Source organism: Bubalus kerabau, chromosome 22, assembly GCF_029407905.1.
Source record: "Bubalus kerabau isolate K-KA32 ecotype Philippines breed swamp buffalo chromosome 22, PCC_UOA_SB_1v2, whole genome shotgun sequence".
Lineage (NCBI taxonomy): Eukaryota > Metazoa > Chordata > Mammalia > Artiodactyla > Bovidae > Bubalus > Bubalus kerabau.
Genome location: NC_073645.1, coordinates 23,803,348 through 23,826,139, shown reverse-complemented (window position 1 = coordinate 23,826,139; position 22,792 = coordinate 23,803,348). Strand labels below are relative to the sequence as shown.

Sequence of the window (22,792 nt, the reverse complement as noted above, 5' to 3'; positions counted from 1 at the left end):
GCACAACAATCCATAATGTGAATGTGTCTTAATTTATTTGATATTTTTTCTATTGTTGGATATTTGGGCTTCCTCTTTTCCAGCTTTTTTAAAAATTAATAACTGTTATCAATCACGCTGATAGAGATACCAAGATAGATTTCTCAATTTGAGATAACAGGGCCAGTGGAACAAAAGAAAAGAAAGCTCTTGGTTCTAAATTCCTGTTCAGGAAGTTTTTAAAAAAACAATTTGAAAAACGATTGACCTTTATTGAGGTGTGATTGCCATACAAAAAGCTGTATTTATTTAATGTGTACCACTTACTGAGTTTGGCAATAAGTATACAGCTTTATAACCATCACCTCAGGAAATTTTAATCAATTTGTAGTTTCACCAGTTACTCTAGCTCTTTTATTCATTTGTCTCTTTTTCAGCTTTTGAAGAGATAACCAATTTCAGGAGTGAAAAAGTGGTTGGATTCCCTGTTTTTGGAAAGAAGCTAAGGCATGAGTAATTCAAGCTTAGATCAGCTCCCATTCCAGTGACCATGAGGGACAAAGATGACTGTAAGTTTTAATATTTCTTGCAGTGTTGTAACTTGGTTCTCGTTTGGTGTTTTAACTTGGTCTGTTTCCTTGTGCGTACTATCAGTAAAACATGTCTGCCTCTCAGAAACTGTGGTGCGCTGCAGGGACAAGAAGCGGGCAGAGAGATAGAAATCATCATTCCATTCCTCACTGACCTCAGAATGTTGGATCTCCTGCTGCAGAGCCCCAAAGCACCTGTTGCTTCTCCCTTGCAGTACTTTTTATGATGATAAACCATCAATTATTTGTATATTTGTTTGATGTTTATCTTCCTCACCAGAGTCTAAATTTCATGAGGCAGGTGGCCCTAAGGATCGCCTTTGCTATTTCAGTAAACATCTGTGGAGTGAATTATGATTAGAATGAGAACTCAGGATGGAAAAAGATGTGGCTTCTCTAATGGGGCTCTCAGAGGGAGGGACAAGGAGGTATGGTGAATGTTTGCCCTGAGAGCCTGAGGTGATGCTGGAAGAGTGAACCCCGAGGGACCTGCCCTGGGGCTCCAGTCTCGCCTCGTCCCAGGCTTGGGACAGTCAGTCAAAGTGCCTCATGTGAAATGTGGTGAGTGGCTCTGAGGAGAACCACATTCTCTCACGTCCTCCTCCCCGAGCCTCTCTATCCTCCATCTCCTTGCCCTCTCATGCCTTTCTTTCTCCTCTCCTCCTCTCTCTTTCTAGCCTGATGTCTCCTACTCAGGTGGAGCTCTTTCCTTCCCTAATCCACCCCCTCCAGCAGGTGGCCTGGTTAATAGTCCACTAACACACCAGCTGAAGAACCCTGCCTGCCACAGCAGGAGCTCTGCCTAGAAAGGAAGCTGCTGATGGATTATGTCAGGACATGTGAGCTCAGATCCATTTTCTAGGGCTTAGTCAAGTGACAACCTCTTTATTTCTTGGCTGAACTGCGTGGCATGCAGGGTCTTAACCACTGGTCTACCAGGGAAGTCCTAACTTTCTTGTTTTTGAAGATAGTGTCATCTGTCTCTTACCACCTAGGTTTGATTGCTTTCCTCCATCTGTCTAAACCTCTGTAGAAGGTATGGGCAGATGGACATCAATGTCCAGGGGGATCCTCTAGAAATGGGAGGGAAGCTGAGGGTCTCATTCACAAGGATTCCTTTAAGAGAGATGGAAGATGCAAAATGTATTCCAGAAGGACTCTGAAATCAGGGAGGTAAAAGGAAAGGATAAAAAGGCTAACGTGGGTCCTTTTAATGAAGAGGTGGGTCACGTCCAGCCTCTCTGTGAGATGTCTGATGAAATAAGACAGAGGCTATTTTCTTGCTGTCTGGGCTGGGACAGCTGCTACAGGACTTCATATACCTGGACCTTCCAACTGAACTGACTTGTTCACATTAATGTATTGTGGAGAAGCTGGGGCTCGTAGAGGCCCCCTGGTGTAGTGCTGTGGTGTTTGTTACATGGATAAGGCAGGGGAGGAGTCCCTTTGGCTTAGCTCACTCAGCTTGGTTTGCTTGATCCACCATGTATATTTGTTGTTGAAATCTTGGGCTACTCAAATGTCAGCATTTTTACCAGGCAGATGACTGTGGTGGTGTCTCAGTGAAGGTTAAGCTCTTGTACCAGGCTTCTTTCTTATAGATAAGTGATTTCCAGCGTCTTCCATTGAGAATCATTGCCATACTGAGCCACTGTTACTGATAGAAGGTTTCTTACTGTTTATGTCTATTGGGGTGAAAAAGGTTGAGTCACTATGTAGAGTAGAGAAGGTGGTTTGCAGCTTGCTTCTCCCTGTAGAAACTGGACTGTGAATCACCCTAGAATTTCTTTTTCTAAAGTATGGAAAGTGTCCTATCTCAGAGGAACTTCCAAGGAAAACTTATAAGGAGATGGACCACAAGATTCCATCTTGTAGACTTTGATGCCTCTGAACTCTTTGTCAAGGCCTATCAGATCCCGGAAGCCCTGGAGAAGCTGGCTGGGATGGGGAGGCTGTGAAAAGGGGTGCGCTGGTGGCAGACATGGGTAACCCTCTTCCTGCTGACTGCATGAGGAGAACGTGTGACCAAAACTTTTGCCTCACTGAAGCAACGGGACCAAGTCTCCAAGTGGCTAAGAGGCTTCATGACGAAGAGGTACTTTTGGTTGGAATGAGTCACAAGGCTTGTCATGTTATAAAACTCTTCTAAGAGGTGCTTTCATTTAAAGACTACTTGTATAATACTTTCGAGGTGAAATGCTAGCATTCCATTCTGTTGGTGTCAGCTGAAGTGGAATGGGTGTGGACACAGAGAGTTCTTGGACCCCACTTGTCCTTCAGGGGGCAATGACAACAGAGTCCTGGCTGAAGGTGTCTATCTTAACCACGAACTGCTGTGTCTGAACTGCACTAGGGTGGGTGTAATGCCAGGATTATTAAATTCGTTGTGTGCTTTATAGTGCACAGATTACAAAGACTTCTATTTCAGTTCTAAAATAATCCTTAAGTTTAGCAGGACAGGCCTTATTATCAACACTTTGCAGATAGGTAAACAGAGCCTCAGAGGGACTCTTATTGTTGGCCAGAACCATCTGATCAGTGTGTTTTTCAGCCAAGAGTTAAACCCGGGAGTTTTGGTTTCAAGGTCAAGCTCTTGGGTTTTGCTGAGCCGATAAGAGGCAGTCTGAGCCACAGGACTCCCCTGAAATCAGTTGCTTTTTTTTAACAGAGCAAAGTCAAGTGCCAGTAGGAGCTGGAGGGCATGGAGAACTGCTGGTCATGAAATCATCAGGAGATCCCACTTTATTACCACATTTGCAACTTCTTGAGTAAGATTTAACATCCTAAGAATGCAGAATGCCTTTTGAGAAAATTTCTCAAGCTCTGTTGCATAACCTGTGCCCACTGTGGGCCTTATAGATTATACTCCATGGGGAGTGCTCAGGACTGAGCAGGGAAACATGTTGGCCAGGTAGGTGACCAAGACAGGTCCCATATCCCTGGCCTTAAGCTCCCTGGGGCCTGGGACCTGTCATGTGATGAACCTCCTTGAGTCCATCCAAACCCCTGCTGATCATAAGCCTCCTTTAGGATATAAAATCACCCAAAGGAATCAGAAACCATCTCCATTTCCTCTCCCCACTTCTTTGGACTCTAGCTTCCTGTCCATCGCCTCTGTCCCAGAGCTCAGTTTTGCAGGCCAAGGGTCCTTTTGCAATTGTTTGAAAAGCCTGTGGGTGAGAGGTAGAAACTCCTGTTCCTTCGCTGTCAGATGGTTTCAGAGCAGATGGGCAGTACAGGCCCGAGTCCTCATCTTTTGTCTTCCCAAAGAAAACCATCACCTTGGAATGTGTCTCATTAACCAGTAAAATGCAAAGAGGGGAACTCTTCTGTCTGTGAGAGCTCACAGAGTTGCTACAGCCCAGTCAGCTACAGCCCAGATGGAGAGTTCATTCCCTTCCTAGTGTCCTGGGCTGGGGTGGGACAGCCATGCAGCAGGCCCCGGGGGTAGGACAGCTGCTGTCTCAGATGCTGAAGTACACTCATGAGGAGCTGAGCCCAGCCCTGGGTTGTCTGGACTCAGGATCTCTTTGTGGGGATACCTAAGACTGCTCACTTCCACCAGGCTGATGCTTTACTGAGCACAAAGGTGGGTGGGCTTCAGGCCAGAACAGCAGTAGAATAGCCCAGAGAGGGAGTCAAGAGCAGGAGAGAGGGCAGCCCCCACTCCGGCCATCAAGGAGGAGGTAAGCATTTGCCCCTGTAGGGCGAGCCCTGCTCTGAGTCACAGCACATGCCTGTAGGCAAGCCAGGGCACTTGCTCAGGGGCTGGAGCTAGGTACAGGCAAGGATCTCTGGGGGTCCTTGCCAGGGTTTTGATTCAGAAACCTAAGATTAGGGGAAAAAAGCCAATCAGCCTTGCTATTTCTCCTGCTGCATTTTGTGCTCCTGCTTACTGTTCTAGGTCCAGCGTTAAGCAGAGGCTAAGATAAGCTTTTCATACTGTTCATGGGGTTCTCAAGGCAAGAATACTGAAGTGGTTTGCCATTCCCTTCTCCAGTGGACCACATTCTGTCAGATCTCTCCACCATGACCCGCCCGTCTTGGGTTGTCCCACAGGCATGGCTTAGTTTCATTGAGTTAGACAAGGCTGTGATCCTAGTGTGATTAGATTGACTAGTTTTCTGTGAGTATGGTTTCAGTGTGTCTGCCCTCTGATGCCCTCTTGCAACACCAACCGTCTTAATTGGGTTTCTCTTACCTTGGGCGTGGGCTATCTCTTCACGGCTGCTCCAGCAAAGTGCAGCTGCTGCTCCTTACCTTGGACGAGGGGTATCTCCTCATCGCTGCCCCTCCTGACCTTCAACGTGGGATAGCTCCTCTAGGCCCGCAAAAGGAGTACATCAAGGCTGTATATTGTCACCCTGCTTATTTAACTTATATGCAGAGTACATCATGAGAAACGCTGGACTGGAAGAAACACAAGCTGGAATCAAGATTGCTGGGAGAAATATCAATAACCTCAGATATGCAGATGACAGCACCCTTATGGCAGAAAGTGAAGAGGAACTCAAAAGCCTCTTGATGAAAGTGAAAGTGGAGAGTGAAAAAGTTGGCTTAAAGCTCAACATTCAGAAAACGAAGATCATGGCATCCAGTCCCATCACTTCATGGGAAATAGATGAGGAAACAGTGGAAACAGTGTCAGACTTTATTTTGGGGGGCTCCAAAATCACTGCAGATGGTGACTGCAGCCATGAAATTAAAAGATGCTTACTCCTTGGAAGGAAAGTTATGACCAACCTAGATAGCATATTCTTTTTTTTTAATTTAATTTAATTTTTAAATTTACAAAATTGTATTTTGCCAAATATCAAAATGAATCCGCCACAGGTATACATGTGTTCCCCATCCTGAACCCTCCTCCCTCTTCCCTCCCCATACCATCCCTCTGGGTCGTCCCAGTGCACTAGCCCCAAGCATCCAGTATCGTGCATCGAACCTGGACTGGCAACTTGTTTCATACATGATATTTTACATGTTTCAATGCCATTCTCCCACATCTCCCCACCCTCTCCCTCTCCCACAGAGTCCATAAGACTGTTCTATACATCAGTGTCTCTTTTGCTGTCTCGTACACAGGGTTATTGTTACCTTGTTTCTAAATTCCATATATATGCATTAGTATACTGTATTGGTGTTTTTCTTTCTGGCTTACTTCACTCTGTATAATAGGCTCCAGTTTCATCCACCTCATTAGAACTGATTCAAATGTATTCTTTTTAATGGCTGAGTAATAGTCCATTGTGTATATGTACCACAGCTTTCTTATCCATTCATCTGCTGATGGACATCTAGGTTGCTTCCATGTCCTGGCTATTATAAACAGCGCTGTGATGAACATTGGGGTACACGTGTCTCTTTCCCTTCTGGTTTCCTCAGTGTGTATGCCCAGCAGTGGGATTGCTGGATCATAAGGCAGTTCTATTTCCAGTTTTTTAAGGAATCTCCACACTGTTCTCCATAGTGGTTGTACTAGTTTGCATTCCCACCAACAGTGTAAGAGGGTTCCCTTTTCTCCAGACCCTCTCCAGCATTTATTACTTGTAGACTTTTGGATCGCAGCCATTCTGACTGGTGTGAAATGGTACCTCATAGTGGTTTTGATTTGCATTTCTCTGATAATGAGTGATGTTGAGCATCTTTTCATGTGTTTGTGAGCCATCTGTATGTCTTCTTTGGAGAAATGTCTATTTAGTTCTTTGGCCCATTTTTTGATTGGGTCATTTATTTTTCTGGAGTTGAGCTGTAGGAGTTGCTTGTATATTTTTGAGATTAGTTGTTTGTCAGTTGCTTCATTTGCTATTATTTTCTCCCATTCTGAAGGCTGTCTTTTCACCTTGCTAATAGTTTCCTTTGATGTGCAGAAGCTTTTAAGTTTAATTAGGTCCCATTTGTTTATTTTTGCTTTTATTTCCAATATTCTGGGAGGTGGGTCATAGAGGATCCTGCTGTGATGTATGTCAGGGAGTATTTTACCTATGTTCTCCTCTAGGAGTTTTATAGTTTCTAGTCTTACGTTTAGATCTTTAATCCATTTTGAGTTTATTTTTGTGTATGGTGTCAGAAAGTGTTCTAGTTTCATTCTTTTACAAGTGGTTGACCAGATTTCCCAGCACCACTTGTTAAAGAGATTGTCTTTAATCCATTGTATATTCTTGCCTTCTTTGTCAAAGATAAGGTGTCCATATGTGCGTGCATTTATCTCTGGGCTTTCTATTTTGTTCCATTGATCTATATTTCTGTCTTTGTGCCAGTACCATACTGTCTTGATAACTGTGGCTTTGTAGTAGAGCCTGAAGTCAGGTAGGTTGATTCCTCCAGTTCCATTCTTCTTTCTCAAGATCGCTTTGGCTATTCGAGGTTTTTTGTATTTCCATACAAATTGTGAAATTATTTGTTCTAGCTCTGTGAAGAATACTGTTGGTAGCTTGATAGGGATTGCATTGAATCTATAAATTGCTTTGGGTAGTATACTCATTTTCACTATACTGATTCTTCCAATCCATGAACATGGTATATTTCTCCATCTATTAGTGTCCTCTTTGATTTCTTTCACCAGTGTTTTATAGTTTTCTATATATAGGTCTTTAGTTTCTTTAGGTAGATATATTCCTAAGTATTTTATTCTTTCCATTGCAATGGTGAATAGAACTGTTTCCTTAATTTCTCTTTCTGTTTTCTCATTATTAGTGTATAGGAATGCAAGGGATTTCTGTGTGTTGATTTTATATCCTGCAACTTTACTATAGTCATTGTTTAGTTCTAGTAGTTTTCTGGTGGAGTCTTTAGGGTTTTCTATGTAGAGGATCATGTCATCTGCAAACAGTGAGAGTTTTACTTCTTCTTTTCCAATTTGGATTCCTTTTATTTCTTTTTCTGCTCTGATTGCTGTGGCCAAAACTTCCAAAACTATGTTGAATAGTAATGGTGAAAGTGGGCATCCTTGTCTTGTTCCTGACTTTAGAGGAAATGCTTTCAATTTTTCACCATTGAGGATAATGTTTGCTGTGGGTTTGTCATATATAGCTTTTATTATGTTGATGTATGTTCCTTCTATTCCTGCTTTCTGGAGCGTTTTTATCATAAATGGATGTTGAATGTTGTCAAAGGCTTTCTCTGCATCTATTGAGATAATCATATGGTTTTTATTTTTCAATTTGTTACTGTGGTGTATTACATTGATTGATTTGTGGATATTGAAGAATCCTTGCATCCCTGGGATAAAGCCCACTTGGTCATGGTGTATGATCTTTTTAATGTGTTGTTGGATTCTGATTGCTAGAATTTTGTTAAGGATTTTTGCATCTATGTTCATCAGTGATATTGGCCTGTAGTTTTCTTTTTTTGTGGGATCTTTGTCAGGTTTTGGTATTAGGGTGATGGTGGCCTCATAGAATGAGTTTGGAAGTTTACCTTGCTCTGCAATTTTCTGGAAGAGTTTGAGCAGGATAGGTGTTAGCTCTTCTCTAAATTTTTGGTAGAATTCAGCTGTGAAGCCGTCTGGACCTGGGCTTTTGTTTGCTGGAAGATTTTTGATTACAGTTTCAATTTCCGTGCTTGTGATAGGTCTGTAAAGATTTTCTATTTCTTCCTGGTCGAGTTTTGGAAAGTTGTACTTTTCTAAGAATTTGTCCATTTCTTCCATGTTGTCCATTTTATTGGCATATAATTGTTGATAGTAGTCTCTTATGATCCTTTGTATTTCTGTGTTGTCTGTTGTGATCTCTCCATTTTCATTTCTAATTTTATTGATTTGATTTTTCTCCCTTTGTTTCTTGATGAGTCTGGCTAATGGTTTGTCAATTTTATTTATCCTTTCAAAGAACCAGCTTTGGCTTTGTTGATTTTTGCTATGGTCTCTTTTGTTTCTTTTGCATTTATTTCTGCTCTAATTTTTAAGATTTCTTTCCTTCTACTAACCCTGGGGTTCTTCATTTCTTCCTTTTCTAGTTGCTTTAGGTGTAGAGTTAGGTTATTTATTTGACTTTTTTCTTGTTTCTTGAGGTGTGCCTGTATTGCTATGAACTTTCCCCTTAGGACTGCTTTTACAGTGTCCCACAGGTTTTGGGTTGTTGTGTTTTCATTTTCATTCGTTTCTATGCAAATTTTGATTTCTTTTTTGATTTCTTCTGTGATTTGTTGGTTATTCAGCAGCGTGTTGTTCAGCCTCCATATGTTGGAATTTTTAATAGTTTTTCTCCTGTAATTGAGATCTAATCTTACTGCATTGTGGTCAGAAAAGATGCTTGGAATGATTTCTATTTTTTTGAATTTACCAAGGCTAGCTTTATGACCCAGGATGTGATCTATCCTGGAGAAGGTTCCATGTGCGCTTGAGAAAAAGGTGAAATTCATTGTTTTGGGATGAAATGTCCTATAGGAATCAATTAGGTCTAACTGGTCTATTGTATCATTTAAAGTTTGTGTTTCCTTGTTAATGTTCTGTTTAGTTGATTTATCCATAGGTGTGAGTGGGGTATTAAAGTCTCCCACTATTATTGTGTTATTGTTAATTTCTCCTTTCATACTTGTTAGCATTTGTCTTACATACTGCGGTGCTACCGTGTTGGGTGCATATATATTTATAATTGTTATATCTTCTTCTTGGATTGATCCTTTGATCATTATGTAGTGACCTTCTTTGTCTCTTTTCACAGCCTTTGTTTTAAAGTCTATTTTATCTGATATGAGTATTGCTACTCCTGCTTTCTTTTGGTCCCTATTTGCATGGAAGATCTTTTTCCAGCCCTTCACTTTCAGTCTGTATGTGTCCCCTGTTTTGAGGTGGGTCTCTTGTAGAAAACATATGTAGGGGTCTTGTTTTTGTATCCATTCAGCCAGTCTTTGTCTTTTGGTTGGGGCATTCAACCCATTTACGTTTAAGGTAATTACTGATAAGTATGATCCTATTGCCATTTACTTTATTGTTTTGGGTTCGAATTTATACACCGTTTTTGTGTTTCCTGTCTAGAGAATATCCTTTAGTATTTGTTGGAGAGCTGGTTTGGTGGTGCAGAATTCTCTCAGCTTTTGCTTGTCTGAAAAGCTTTTGATTTCTCCTTCATACTTGAATGAGATCCTTGCTGGGTACAATAATCTGGACTGTAGGTTATTTTCTTTCATCATTTTAAGTATGTCTTGCCATTCCCTCCTGGCTTGAAGAGTTTCTATTGAAAGATCAGCTGTTATCCTTATGGGTATTCCCTTGTGTGTTATTTATTGTTTTTCCCTTGCTGCTTTTAATATTTGTTCTTTGTGTTTGATCTTTGTTAATTTGATTAATATGTGTCTTGGGGTGTTTCGCCTTGGGTTTATCCTGTTTGGAACTCTCTGGGTTTCTTGGACTTGGGTGATTATTTCCTTCCCCATTTTAGGGAAGTTTTCAACTATTATCTCCTCAAGTATTTTCTCATGGTCTTTCTTTTTGTCTTCTTCTTCTGGGACCCCTATGATTCGAATGTTGTAGCATTTCATATTGTCCTGGAGGTTTCTGAGATTGTCCTCATTTCTTTTAATTCATTTTTCTTTTACCCTCTCTGATTCATTTATTTCTACCATTCTATCTTCTAATTCACTAATCCTATCTTCTGCCTCTGTTATTCTACTATTTGTTGCCTCCAGAGTGTTTTTAATTTCATTTATTGCATTATTCATTATATATTGACTCTTTTTTATTTCTTCTAGGTCCTTGTTAAACCTTTCTTGCATCTTCTCAATCCTTGTCTCCAGGCTATTTATCTGTGATTCCATTTTAATTTCAAGATTTTGGATCAATTTCACTATCATTATTCGGATTCTTTATCAGGTAGATTCCCTATCTCTTCCTCTTTGGTTTGGTTTGGTGGGCATTTATCCTGTTCCTTTATCTGCTGGGTATTCCTCTGTCTCTTCATCTTGTTTAAATTGCTGAGTTTGGGGTGTCCTTTCTGTATTCTGGCAGTTTGTGGAGTTCTCTTTATTGTGGCGTTTCCTTGCTGTGTGTGGGTTTGTACAGGTGGCTTGTCAAGGTTTCCTGGTTAGGGAAGCTTGTGTCAGTGTTCTGGTGGGTGGAGCTGTATTTCTTCTCTCTGGAGTACAATGAAATGTCCAGTAATGAGTTATGAGATGTCTATGGTTTTGGGGTGACTTTGGGCAGCCTGTATCTTGAAGCTCAGGGCTGTGTTCCTTTGTTGCTGGAGAATTTGCTTGGTATGTCTTTCCCTGGAACTTGTTGGCCCTTGTGTGGTGCTTGGTTTCAGTGTCGGTATGGAGGCGTTTGATGAGCTCCTGCCAATTAATGTTCCTTGGAGTCAGGAGTTCCCTGGAGTCAGGGTTTGGACTTAAGCCTCCTGCTTCCAGTTATTGGTCTTATTTTTACAGTAGTTTCAAAACTTCTCCTTCTATACAGCACCATTGATAAAACATCTACGTTAAAGATGAAAAGTTTCTCCACCGTGAGGGTCACTCAGAGAGGTTCACAGCGTTACATGGAGAAGAGAAGAGGGAGGAGGGAGTTAGAGGTGACTCAAATGAGATGAGGTGGAATCAATAGTGGAGAGAGTGGGCTAGCCAGTAATCACTTCCTTATGTGCACTCCACAACTGGACCACTCAGAGATGTTCATGGGGTTATACAGAGAAGAGAAGGAGGAGGAAGGAGACAGAGGTGGCCAGAAGGATAAAAGGGGGAAATGAAAAGGAGGGAGACAGATCCAGCCAGTAATCAGTTCCCTAAGTGTTCTCCACTGTCTGGAACACACAGAAATTCACAGAGTTGGGTAGAGTAGAGAGGGGTTAGGGAGGAGACACAGGCGACCTGGTGGAGAAAAAGGAGAGTCCAAAGGGATAGAGAGCAGTCAAGCCAGTAATCTCGCTCCCTAGTGAAAAATGGGTCCTGAAGATTGGGTTCTTAAAGGTACAAAATTGGTAACAAATACATAAAAGCAAAAATTAAAAATCTAGAGTAGAGTTTGGAATTTCAAAAATACGATGTTAAAGAAAAGAAGAAGGAAAAGAAAGAGAGAAAAAATGAACAAACAAAAACAAAAAAGGTCGCGAAAATTATAAAGAAAATATACGTACAAAATTGATAACTAATACCAAAAAGCAAAAGTTACAAATCTAGAGTAGAGTTTGGAATTTCAAAAATACAATGTTAAAAAAAAGAATAAGAAAAATAAAGAGAGAAAACAAACAAACAAACAAAAACAAACAATGTCGCAAAAATTAGAAAGAAAATACAGGTACAAAATTGATATCAAATACCAAAAAGCATAAATTAAAAATCTAGAGTAGAGTTTGGAATTTCAGATATACAATATTATATAAAAGAAGAAGAGAAAGAAACAGAGAAGGAAAAAAAAGTCACAGAAATTATATAAAAAAACTATAGGTACAAAATTGATAACATATACCAAAAAGCTAAAATTAAAAATCCAGAGTAGAGTTTGGAATTTCAAAAATACAATGTTAAAGAAAAGAAGAAAGAAAAACAAAAAAAAACACAAAAAAAAGCTCAAAAAATTATAAAAAATATATATATGAAGTTTGCTGAAGAAGAAAAAAATAGGGTCTTTTTTTTTTTTGCAAAGTAATAGGTTATAAAAGTGAAAATTAAAGGAACAATAGAGGACTTAAAATTTTTTTAAAAAATTTAAAAAAAAAGAAAAGAAAGAATGATCATAAAAATAGTAAAAATATATCTAGGACTTTCTCTGGTTTTGTTGTGAGTATTGTGGGTTCAGTTCATTTTTGGCTAGTTCCTTGGCCCGACTTATATTTCTCAAGATCTATAGGCCCCTTCCTATGTAATCCGTAGTAACCACAGGGTTTTAATCTATGGCCTGTAGCTTCCAAGGCGTTTCCCTCTGTTATAGCTTCTTCTGTTTGCTGGTCTCTTCAGTGTCTGGTTTCTGCCCTGACACAAAGGGGATGGTGGAGGACACTTTTTTTTTTTTTTAGGCTCACTTGTTCAGTTGCGCTGTGGGGAGGTTGGGAGGGATGCTGCAAACAAATAACACTGGCGTGCGCTCGCAGTGCCTCAGCCACACTGGGTCTGCCCCCGCTCACGGCGCATGTAGCCTCCCTGCCCACACTGCTCGGGCTCTAGGTTGTTCCGCCGGGAACAATTCGAGGCCGGCCCTGGGCTGCATGCACCTCCCAGGTCCAAGCTGCTCAGGTTCAGGCACTCGGGTAGTCCTCAGAGGCGCAGACTCGGTTGGGCCTGCGTTTTGTGCTCTTCCCAGATCCGAGCAGCTCAGGTGATGTGTTTGGCGGGCGCCAATGCTGCGACTTATCGCCTCCCCGCCACTCGGTTATCTGGGTGTAAAACCGGCGCACCTTCTCAGGCAGATGTTGACCGTCCAGACCCCCAAGAAGTTTTAGTTAGCAAAGAAGCCTGCTTACAGTTTTACAGATAATGTCTCTCTGGGGCTGCGATTGCCAACTTCCGGCTCTGGCTGCCTGTCACCGGAGGGGGAAGGTCTGCAGCCGGCTATCTCTGTTCAGTCCTTTGTTCCATGCGCAGGCCCGACGGTGTCTTAGGTTAGGGCTGGCTTTTCGCGTGGTGGATATCCCACAGTCTGGTTTGCTAGCCCAAATTATTTCGCTCAGATAGTGCTCAGGGTATTCAGGCCAGGTTCTTACTCTAAGCGACGCAGCCCGCGCCACGCCTCCCTGCCCAGCCCCCTGCTTGCTAATGGTGTGTGCAGGCGTCTGTGCTGCTTCTCCGCTGGGGGAGTTACCATAGGGCTCGCAATCTGCGAATTTTAATTGTTTATTTATTTTTTCTCCCTGTTATGTTGCCCTCTGTGCTTCCAAAGCTCGGCACAGATTCGGCAGTGAGAAGGTTTCCTGGTGTTTGGAAACTTCTCTCTTTTTAAGACTCCCTTCCCGGGACGGAACTCCGTCCCTCCCTCTTTTGTCTCTTTTTTTGTCTTTTATATTTTTTCCTACCTCCTTTCGAAGACTTGTGTTGCTTTTCTGGGTGCCTGATGTCCTCTGCCGGCATTCAGAAGTTGTTTTGTGGACTTTACTCGATGTTTAAATGCTCTTTTGATGAATTTGTGGGGGAGAAAGTGTTCTCCCCATCCTACTCCTCCGCCATCTTGGCTCCTCCCCCTAGATAGCATATTCAAAAGCAGAGACATTACTTTGCCAACAAAGATTTGTCTAGTCAAGGCTATGGTTTTTCCAGTGGTCATGTATGGATGTGAGAGTTGGACTGTGAAGAAGGCTGAGCGCCGAAGAATTGATGATTTGAACTGTGATGTTGGAGAAGACTCTTGAGAGTCCCTTGGACTGCAAGGAGATCCAACCAGTCCATTCTGAAGGAGATCAGCCCTGGGATTTCTTTGGAAGGAATGATGCTAAAGCTGAAACTCCAGTACTTTGGCCACCTCATGTGAAGAGTTGACTCATTGGAAAAGACTCTGATGCTGGGAGGGAATGGGGGCAAGAGGAGAAGGGGACGACAGAGGATGAGATGGCTGGTTGGCATCACTGACTCGATGGAAGTGAGTCTGGGTGAACTCTGGGAGTTGGTGATGGACAGGGAGGCCTGGCATGCTGCGATTCATGGGTTCGCAAAGAGTCGGACACGACTGAGCGACTGAACTGAACTGAACTGAAGATAAGCTTGTCAGCTGAGCTGGGTCCAGATGTACACTCCCCCTTAAGGAGTCCCAGGTCACACAGCCCTTGCCCTTTGCTCTCTGGTCCATCTTCCCAATCAGTGTTTAGCCTCTTCCCTAAACAGCTTTGCACCCTGCAGGAAGACCTTTCTGGCAGTATAGCTCAGCTGTAAGCTAGAGTGTGGACCATCTAAGAGGACAGACCTCAGAAAAAAGGATGCAGGTGATCTGGACCTCTGCAGGCCTTCCCCCTCCTCATCTGCGGTCAGAGACCCTGTCACATAAGTGTCTGAAACAGGGGGACCTCCTCTCACGATCCTTTCCCCCAGCTCTGAGGGTGGAATAAGGGAGGAGAGTCCCCCTTCTTCACCCCACCAGGGCTCAGCTCCAGGCGAGACCATAACAGAGCCTCAGATACCATTGACTGGGCCTGGAGGGAGCCAGCACTTTTCAGTCCCTGTACCTGGCCTGGGTCCCCACCCCGATCCATGGTGGCCTTTTCAGGAGCTTTTAGTGGAAATGAGTTCAGACCTGTAGTGAAGTTCCAAAGCCTCCCTCTGCTCCCAGCCCCACCTACTGCTTTTTCATTACCTCTTCTACCAGGTGGGGAAGCATCTCTCCCAGGCCCCATCTGCAAGCAGCCCTGCTCTCCCCACAGAGTTCACCTCTCTTGCCCCACCTTCCTTCCAAACCCAGTCTCCACACCTTCCTATTCCCCCATCAAACCCCTGCCTCCCAGCTCCCCACCACCCTCTTTCTTCTTGTCCCCTGCAGTTGCTGAGGGGAGAGAGAGCCCCTGACACAGCACTGATGGTCATTCCTCACCCTCCACCTCCTCTGCTCCCTCCCCGCAGCGGGCACAGACTCCCCCTACAAAAGGCTGGAGGCAGAGGCTGCAGGAGACCAGCTGCTCTCACATTCCCTTCCCTTTGCCCTCTGCTGGCTAGGCTAACCTGTGTCTTTGTTCTCTCTTTTTCCAGGTGAGAGTGGGTACCTGAGGTGCCAGGTCCCCTGCCTCATCCCCCATGAATGCTGTGGGAAGCCCCGAGGAGCAGGAGCTACAAGAGCTGGGGAGTGGGGCCTGGGACAACCCCACCTATAGCGGCGCCCCCTCCCCTCGGGGGACCCTCAAGATCTGCACCATCTCCAGTGCAGTGCTGCCTCAACCCCAACCCAAGCAGCCCGAAGATGGACCCCAGGAGAAGGCACACAGGACCCTGGTGTCCAGCTGCTGCCTTCACATCTGTCGCGGCATCAGAGGTGCCTGGTGGGAGGAGGCACCTCCTGAGATACTGGGGTCGGGAGAAGGGGCCAGCTGAGGCTTTGGGAAGGGGATGGGGTTTGTGAACTGTCTGTATCAGATCTGAATGCCCCAGAGTACAGAGGCTAGTGTGGTGGTCTCTCAGAGGGAAAGCCTGGCATGGTCATCTCTTGGGGACCGAGAAGCATATGTGGGAGCTAGTTTGAGGGAAGACATGGATGTGATGATACCCTAGACTGCCCCACCTGAGGTAAGGTGATGGGAAAAGGGGCTGGGGTGGAAACAAGCATAAATTCCAGGGACTAGTTTGTGGGGTAACTGGAAGGAACCCTGCTGTGGGAATTCTGGACATCTCCCTCCCTTTAGGACTTTGGGGAACGACCTTGACTGAGAACACAGCTGAGAACCGGGAGCTGTATGTCAAGACCACCCTGCGGGAGCTTTTGGTATACGTCGTATTCCTGGTGGACATCTGTCTCTGTGAGTAACGTTTGTCTCTGTGTACATCTGTGTGTGATCAGCACCTGTGTGTACAGAAACTGTGTACACACCTCTGTGGGCAGCGTCTGTGGGGGACAGCCTCCACCACTTGTGTGAGCAGACCGTGTCCTAGGATCTTTATATCAATAATAACATTCTATTTTATACTTTTCCAGCTTCAGGCCTTTTAATTAAAAAGAACATGTCACTGAGTTCAGGAGAAAAAGGCAGACTGTGGGAAAACTTCATACAAATTGCTTTGTCGAAAGTTACAAGGGGGAATCCACTTTTTTGTTTGTTTGTTTCATTTTTAGGGGGATCCACTTTTTAAGTTCAAGTTCTTGATACTGACTTAGCAACCACTGTTCTCTGTTAGTAGGTGGAAGTTTTTAACCTTCTATAAGGAGTGGGTGACAGTCTTCTGTTCAGAAAAAAATAGTTTAGTGGGTTTCACATAGTTATCATAGACTAGGTTTGATCTACATTTCTTTGGAGGCAGGAAGAAAAAGATTCAGGCATGCCTTAGAACTCACCTCCCTAATAAAGGGGTTAAAGGTGCAAATGGTGTTGTAATCAGTGCAGCTAAGATTCTGCCATGTGAGAGAGCACCATGCCACAGGTATGGAGGGAAGCTTATCTGAAACTCTATCTATAGATATAAGCTGGGAAGGTTTGGTCTGTCCCTTGAGAGAAGCAAGTGAAAAGCTAGATCAGTGAGTCATGGAAGACTGGAGTTAGTGATAAAGATGGATTGAACAGATGCTATAAGGCCTATAGGTAAGTGTGCTTTGTACTTAGTTCATTGCTGCTTTAAGTTCTCGCACAAGTGCATTTTGGTTAGTTTGATAGAGTTGTGTGGGTACGTGTGTGTTGACTTGAAGCTGCAGCTTAGATCATACAGCTAAGGTGCCTCCATTACTAGATGACTTTGTACCTCACAGAGGGCTTCCCTGGTAGCTCAGCTTAAAGAATCCACTTGCAATGCAGGAGACCCCAGTTTAATTTCTGGGTCAGGAAGATCCCCTGGAGAAAGGTTAGGTTACCCACTTCAGTATTCTTGGGCTTCCCTGGTGGCTCAGATGGTAAAAAAAAAATTCTCCCTGCAATGCAGGAGACCTGGATTTGATGCCTGGGTTGGGAAGATCTCCTGGAGGAGGGTATGGAACTCAGTCTAGTATTCTTACTTGGAGAATCCCTATGGGTAGAGAAGCCTGGTGGGCTACAGTCCACAGGAAGGCAAAGAGTCCCACATGACTGAGCAACTAAGCACAGCACAGCACATACCTCACAGAAGTCTCTGCTCTTTCTAGGTTGCATAAATATTCTGCAAGTAGAATCTGAAGATCTGATAATATAATTTTGGTTAAAAATGTCATCATGTTTGTGAGCCCTCTAAGAAAGCTGAGCACTTGTTTTGGTTGTACTCGGTTGGGACTCATTCTTTGGGGAGAGGAGGGTAGCTCTGTGTTTGCCATAGGCCATCAGCATGGAGTGAAAGGAGACAGAGCATGTGGGGAGCAACAGTCAACCCAGGGTATGTTTTGTGGGACCCATTTTATTCCTCTCAGCAAATGACTGTCAGAAATTCATTTGTTGACATACTGTCTTTTTGTCTCAACCATCTGCCAGGAAGGAGTGTTTCTCTCTGTTTTCAGATCCTATGACAGCAGCTGTAACATGCAGGCAGAGCCTTTCTTTACAAATGACTAGAATGTCTCTATTTCCAGAGCAAGATCGGGAGGTTTCTGGATCCCCAGAGTTAGAGTGAACCATTCTGGCTTCTGGGTGGGAAGCTACAGTTCTCAGAGCCCAGTAGTCCATCCGCTCACATTCTCCACTTTTTGAGATCCCAACACACCGCCGAATACTAGGTGGTCTGTAACTTGCCAAAGTCTGAGTCATAGACTCAATCCAATGATCACAGAAACTTTGAGTGGCCAGGAGCTTTACAGGTCATCTAGTTCAAAGAGATAGAAATCCTTTCTCCTTGATCCTCCCTGTGGTGCTCTGTCAGGTGACTACAACCTGTGGAGCATCCATGAAAGTCTCACTGTTTCATGAGGCCGCCCTATTTCCTTCCATCCATGGAGCTCCCCCTTCTGTACCAGACCTTGGACCAGACCTTGAACTGAGATACGCAGAGATGACTGATCCTTGGGCCTTTCAGGGGCTCAACCTTCTCCTTTTTGAGAACTTCCTTCTATTGAGCCATCTACTTCCCTGTTACTCTCCAAAGTGACAATTCTTTAGCTGTGTGAATGAATGTGGTGATCTGTTCTCTGGATTAGATACCTGCTAATTTCCCACTAAGCCAGTCATTATAAAATGGTTTCCGGAAGTGGTATTACACAGCGACTGAAGGCATGGGCTCTGAATTTACACCGACTTGGGTTCAAACACCATGTTCTACCATTTACCAGGTGAGGGACCTTGAGTAAGTAGCTTAACTTCTATGAGTTTTCGTTTTCTCTTCTATACCTACCCAATCCAATAGGATTATTACATGAGATACATGAAGTAAGATCCACGGAGTCATTACCTCCATGCCTAGCATATATATTCCATAATGCTCACCATCCTGATTGCTTTTCTCCAGGTCTGATCTATATGATACCCCTAATGGACAAAATACTCCATAGTTAATCCAACCAGTTCAGAGTTCTGTGATGCTGTTACTCCAGAACTGAGGGATGTATGAGGACAGGCAGAGGAAGTAATGTCTGAACTAAAACCTGAATGAGGAGGCGAATTCTGCTCCCTGAAAGGTGAAGATGAGGAAGTTTCTGGGAAAAGGGAATAATGTGTGCCAAGCCCCAGAAATGACAGAGGGCACAGTTTAGTGAGAGTGCATCAGTGTGGCTGGAGCAGGGATTTGAAGAACAAAGTGGTAAAGGAAGACAAGCCCAGCCATTTAAGCAGAGGGTGTTGTGAAGGGCTTTATAAAGTATAATAAGTAATTGGAATATTATCCTGAGGACCCTGTAAAGTACAGACTGCCAGCTCCCTCAAGAACTTTCTTTTGAAAGAGAATTTGGAGGTCTTCATATTCTGATGATTCCTACAACATGCCATAAAATATCACTAATACTAGTTTCCTAGGCCCCCTCCTCTCACAGCCCCTTCCTTGCTTCAGGCTAATTTTCAGGTAACACAGAGCCTTTGACAAGGTCTCAGTAGGGCTTCTTTGGTGCTCTCCAGGGTCCTGACCTCACCTTTCTAGCATCTTCGCTTCTTCACTCAGCCTCCCTGAGCTCTGGCCATCTGCAACTAGACTAAATATTCTCAGTGGGGATGGTGTAGCCCCCAAAGGGGTGAAAATTGTTGCCTTCAGGGCAAAACAACCCCACTTAGCTATTTCTATAGCTTTTGGATCTCCAAAGGACCCTAGTACATGAGCTAATGTAGAAAATGTATGTGATATTAAAATTTAATTAGGGTATAGGGTGATTAGGAAAAAATGTCTAAAGAGGCTCCTGGGTTAGGGTACAATGCAAAAAAATGTTAAGAAACACTAGACTATGCCTACTTTAATTTTGCTGGTTAGTGTGCTGACTAAACTCTCCTGCCTAAGGATAGGGATGCAAGTCCCAGTCATTGAATCTGGCATAAAGCAGAATGGCTATTGTTCTATCAGGATGCTGTCTTCTAAGAACTGCCATGACATCTGGTTGGATATGTACTGTATAAATTTGCTTTTTTCCCCATCAGTTCCTGAGACTAGGTTCAGCTGCTACAGGACACATATTTGTCATTAAGCTATGGCATAATGGAAAGATCAGGATATTGGAGTCAGAAAAACTAGATTCAGATGCCAGCTCTTCTCCTTACTAGTTTTGTGATTTTAAATACTTCCTTGTTGGTAGAACAAGGATAATAATACTTATGGAGATAATGTATAAAGAACCTCACACAATCATTGATAGATTTATCTGTGTGCTAAGGGGATTTCCAAATACTTGAACTTTTAGTCTGCTGGTAAAAAAAGTACCTTTCAAGAAAGAAGCAAGTCTGAAAAGACTGTATATTGTAGGATTCTGACTATATGGCATTCTGGAAAAGGCAAAACTATGGAGATAGTGGAAGGACCTCTCACTTTCACACACACAGAGCCAGGGTGGTACCTGTTATGACTGATGAGGTTATGTTGCCACATTGTCATCACCCAAAGTCCATACTTCACATTATGGTTCACTCTTGGTGCTGTGTATTCTATGGGTTTAGAATGGAATTCTCCAGGCAGGAATACTGGAGTGGGTAGCCTTTCCCTTCTCCAGGGGATCTTCCCAACCCAGGGATCGAACCCAGGTCACGTGCGTTGCAGGCAGATTCTTTACCAGCTGAGTCACAAGGGAGGCCATATACCATAGTATATGACTGATGAAGTTATGTTGCCTCATAGTTCCTCATGTTTCTAAGTGACTACAGTCACACCTCAGTTGACTAAAACATTTCTCCTGTTATTTCAGTATTTGCCAAGAATAGGTAAATATATCTATACTTGCTGCTTTTTTTCACCACTTTTGTTGAATTACCTCCTTGGAATTTCCAGGGAGAGAGGTTACTATGCCAAAGACAGGACTGTCTTCTTAGTGCTTGCTATGTGTTGTTATTTTGCCTCTGTAAGCAATCATATAAATGTATTATATTGCTAGCATTGTAAGATCATACCAATTTTGTCACAACTTTGATAACATTGAATATTCTTATTTATAATTTTTATTATTAAATAGGCATAACAGTATAGTTTGCCTTAATTTATTTGTCTTTGGTCACTAGTGAGGATGGACAGTTCTCTCATGTTTTAATATATTATGTGTTTATTTTTGTATAAATTGCATAAGAAATATATTTTAAGAAGAGCAAGGAAGAAGATTGGGGGTGAAGTTTGGCACATTAGACCCTAGGTGAGGGACCAACCACCAAGGGGCTCACTTCCAAGATGTGGGTTCCTGGGGCTGGAAAGAATAGTCAGCTAGGTCATGTATCACCTGCACAGCAATTTGGCCTGGGATGGGCACCAGTAAACCAGGGTGGTTAGCCATACTAACTACATTTCTTCTCCATTATGCTTTGGATCAGGAACTGGGTGGATCTAGACACCAGGGTATTTGGAGTCTCATCTGGTTAAAATAAATCTGTCTTTTTGATAGAGGCATTATGGGTAAACTATCAATCTTTACATAATAACCATATCAGTTGTGCAGTCCTTTAAATCTTACAAAGAGCTTCCACACCTGTTATCTCATTTGATCCTGACAGCAATCCTGTAAGGAGTAGATACTATTATTTCCGTTCCACAGCTTAGAAAGCTGTTATGATTGTCATTATGAATAGTCCAGGAATGATCAATAATTCAGTCTGGTTCCTGATGGGTAGAGTCACTCCTATTTCTGGGCAGAGAAAGTGCTTAAGAATGATCTTCCTGCCCCCTCCCCTTCCGGCCCACCATCATGCTATCTCTGAAAGGGCTTCCAGCCTTTTGTCTTCTTGGCAGGATGGCTGTAGCCTTTTGTTGATGGAGGAGACATTGAAGGTCTTTGTGTAGAAACAATGGCTGTTTGTTTTAGGAGACAGCATTGTTATCTCAAAGGTGCACCTGGGACTGTCCCTCACTCCCCTCGAATAGAAGCAGCTCTGAGCCAAGACAAGGCTGGGTCTGGTCACCATGGAGCTGTGGAGGAGGGCAAAGACCATTGGCCTTTGGCGACTTATATCTACACACCAATTAATGTCAACTGGATGCTCTTTATCCACTACTGGTTGTCAGGAAATGCCGGCCTCTGTTCACTCAGCTTTCTTTTAGTGGATTTTAAGGTTCTGTCTGTAGACTGATGAAATCTTACACTAAGAGGAGAGGCTGGAGTAAGCTTGGAGATTAGGAAGAATATGTCTTTTTTTTTTTTTAGATTGAGATACAATTGATAATGTACCATTGTATTAGTTTTAGATGTATAACATGATGATCTGATATACTTATATATTGTTAAAGGATTATCACAGTAAGTGTAGTTAAGTTTAGTTTATCAGCACACATAATTACAGTTTTTTTTCTTATAATGAGAACTTTTAAGATCTACTTTCTTAGCAGCTTTTCAAATATAGTCACCAGCCCTGTGGCCCAAGACTTACTTCTTATAACTGGAAATCTTTACATTTTGACCACTTTCACCCATTTTGCCCACCTCCTGCATCTGGTAACCACCAATCTGTTCTCTGTATCTATGAGTTCAGGAGGTTGAGATGGTTTTCTTTTTGGTTTTTTTTTTTTTTTTTTTTGGTTTCTTTGTTTGTTTTTTAAGATTCTACCAGTAAGTAAAGTCACACAGTATTTCTCTCTTTACATACACACATACACGCATCACCTTCTCTATCCATTCATCCATCAGTGTTTCCGTGTCTTGGTTATTGCAAATAATATTGCAGTAAACATAGGGATGTACAGATTTCATTTCCTTTGAATAAATACCTAGAAATAAAATTACTGGATCATATGATAATTTTATTTTTAATATTTTGAGAAACCTTCATAGAAGATGGCTTTCTTAACTGAGTGTCCCTAGAATTAACAAAGAAAGGAACAGAAAGATATTAGAGGTTAAGGAAACATCTTTGGGTGAGCCCCATCCCCCATGTGGCTGTAATGATGGCAGAAGATAATTGCTCATATAGAATCGTAACCTTAGTGAAGGCACAGTGGTGATGGAGATAGTATGGGACCTGGAATAAGATGACTTCCTTCAAATGATGGTGAGACCAGTTATTAGACATGTGCCTTTGATAAGATCTAGGTCAAGATATTTAAATCCATGGAGGCTTTGATTTCCTTGTATTTCAAATGAGGATAATGTGTGCTTTGTGAGACTAGTGGAA

General features: G+C 42.9%; 1 protein-coding gene across 2 annotated transcripts in view; it reads left to right on the top strand.

Annotated features, from left to right (window-relative positions):
• Window positions 1-15,188: 15,188 nt before the first annotated feature.
• The window catches only part of PKD2L1 (polycystin 2 like 1, transient receptor potential cation channel), a 41,691-nt gene continuing 34,087 nt past the window's right edge, over window positions 15,189-22,792 (top strand). Inside the window, exons 1-2 of one of the 2 annotated variants that reach the window (XM_055560028.1) lie at window positions 15,189-15,441; window positions 15,809-15,922. In XM_055560028.1, the coding sequence (XP_055416003.1) occupies window positions 15,207-15,441; window positions 15,809-15,922 (349 nt within the window). In that variant the 5' untranslated portion in view covers window positions 15,189-15,206. Of the gene's footprint in view, window positions 15,443-15,787; window positions 15,923-22,792 lie in introns of both variants that reach the window. The other variant, XM_055560029.1, reaches the window with a different exon arrangement.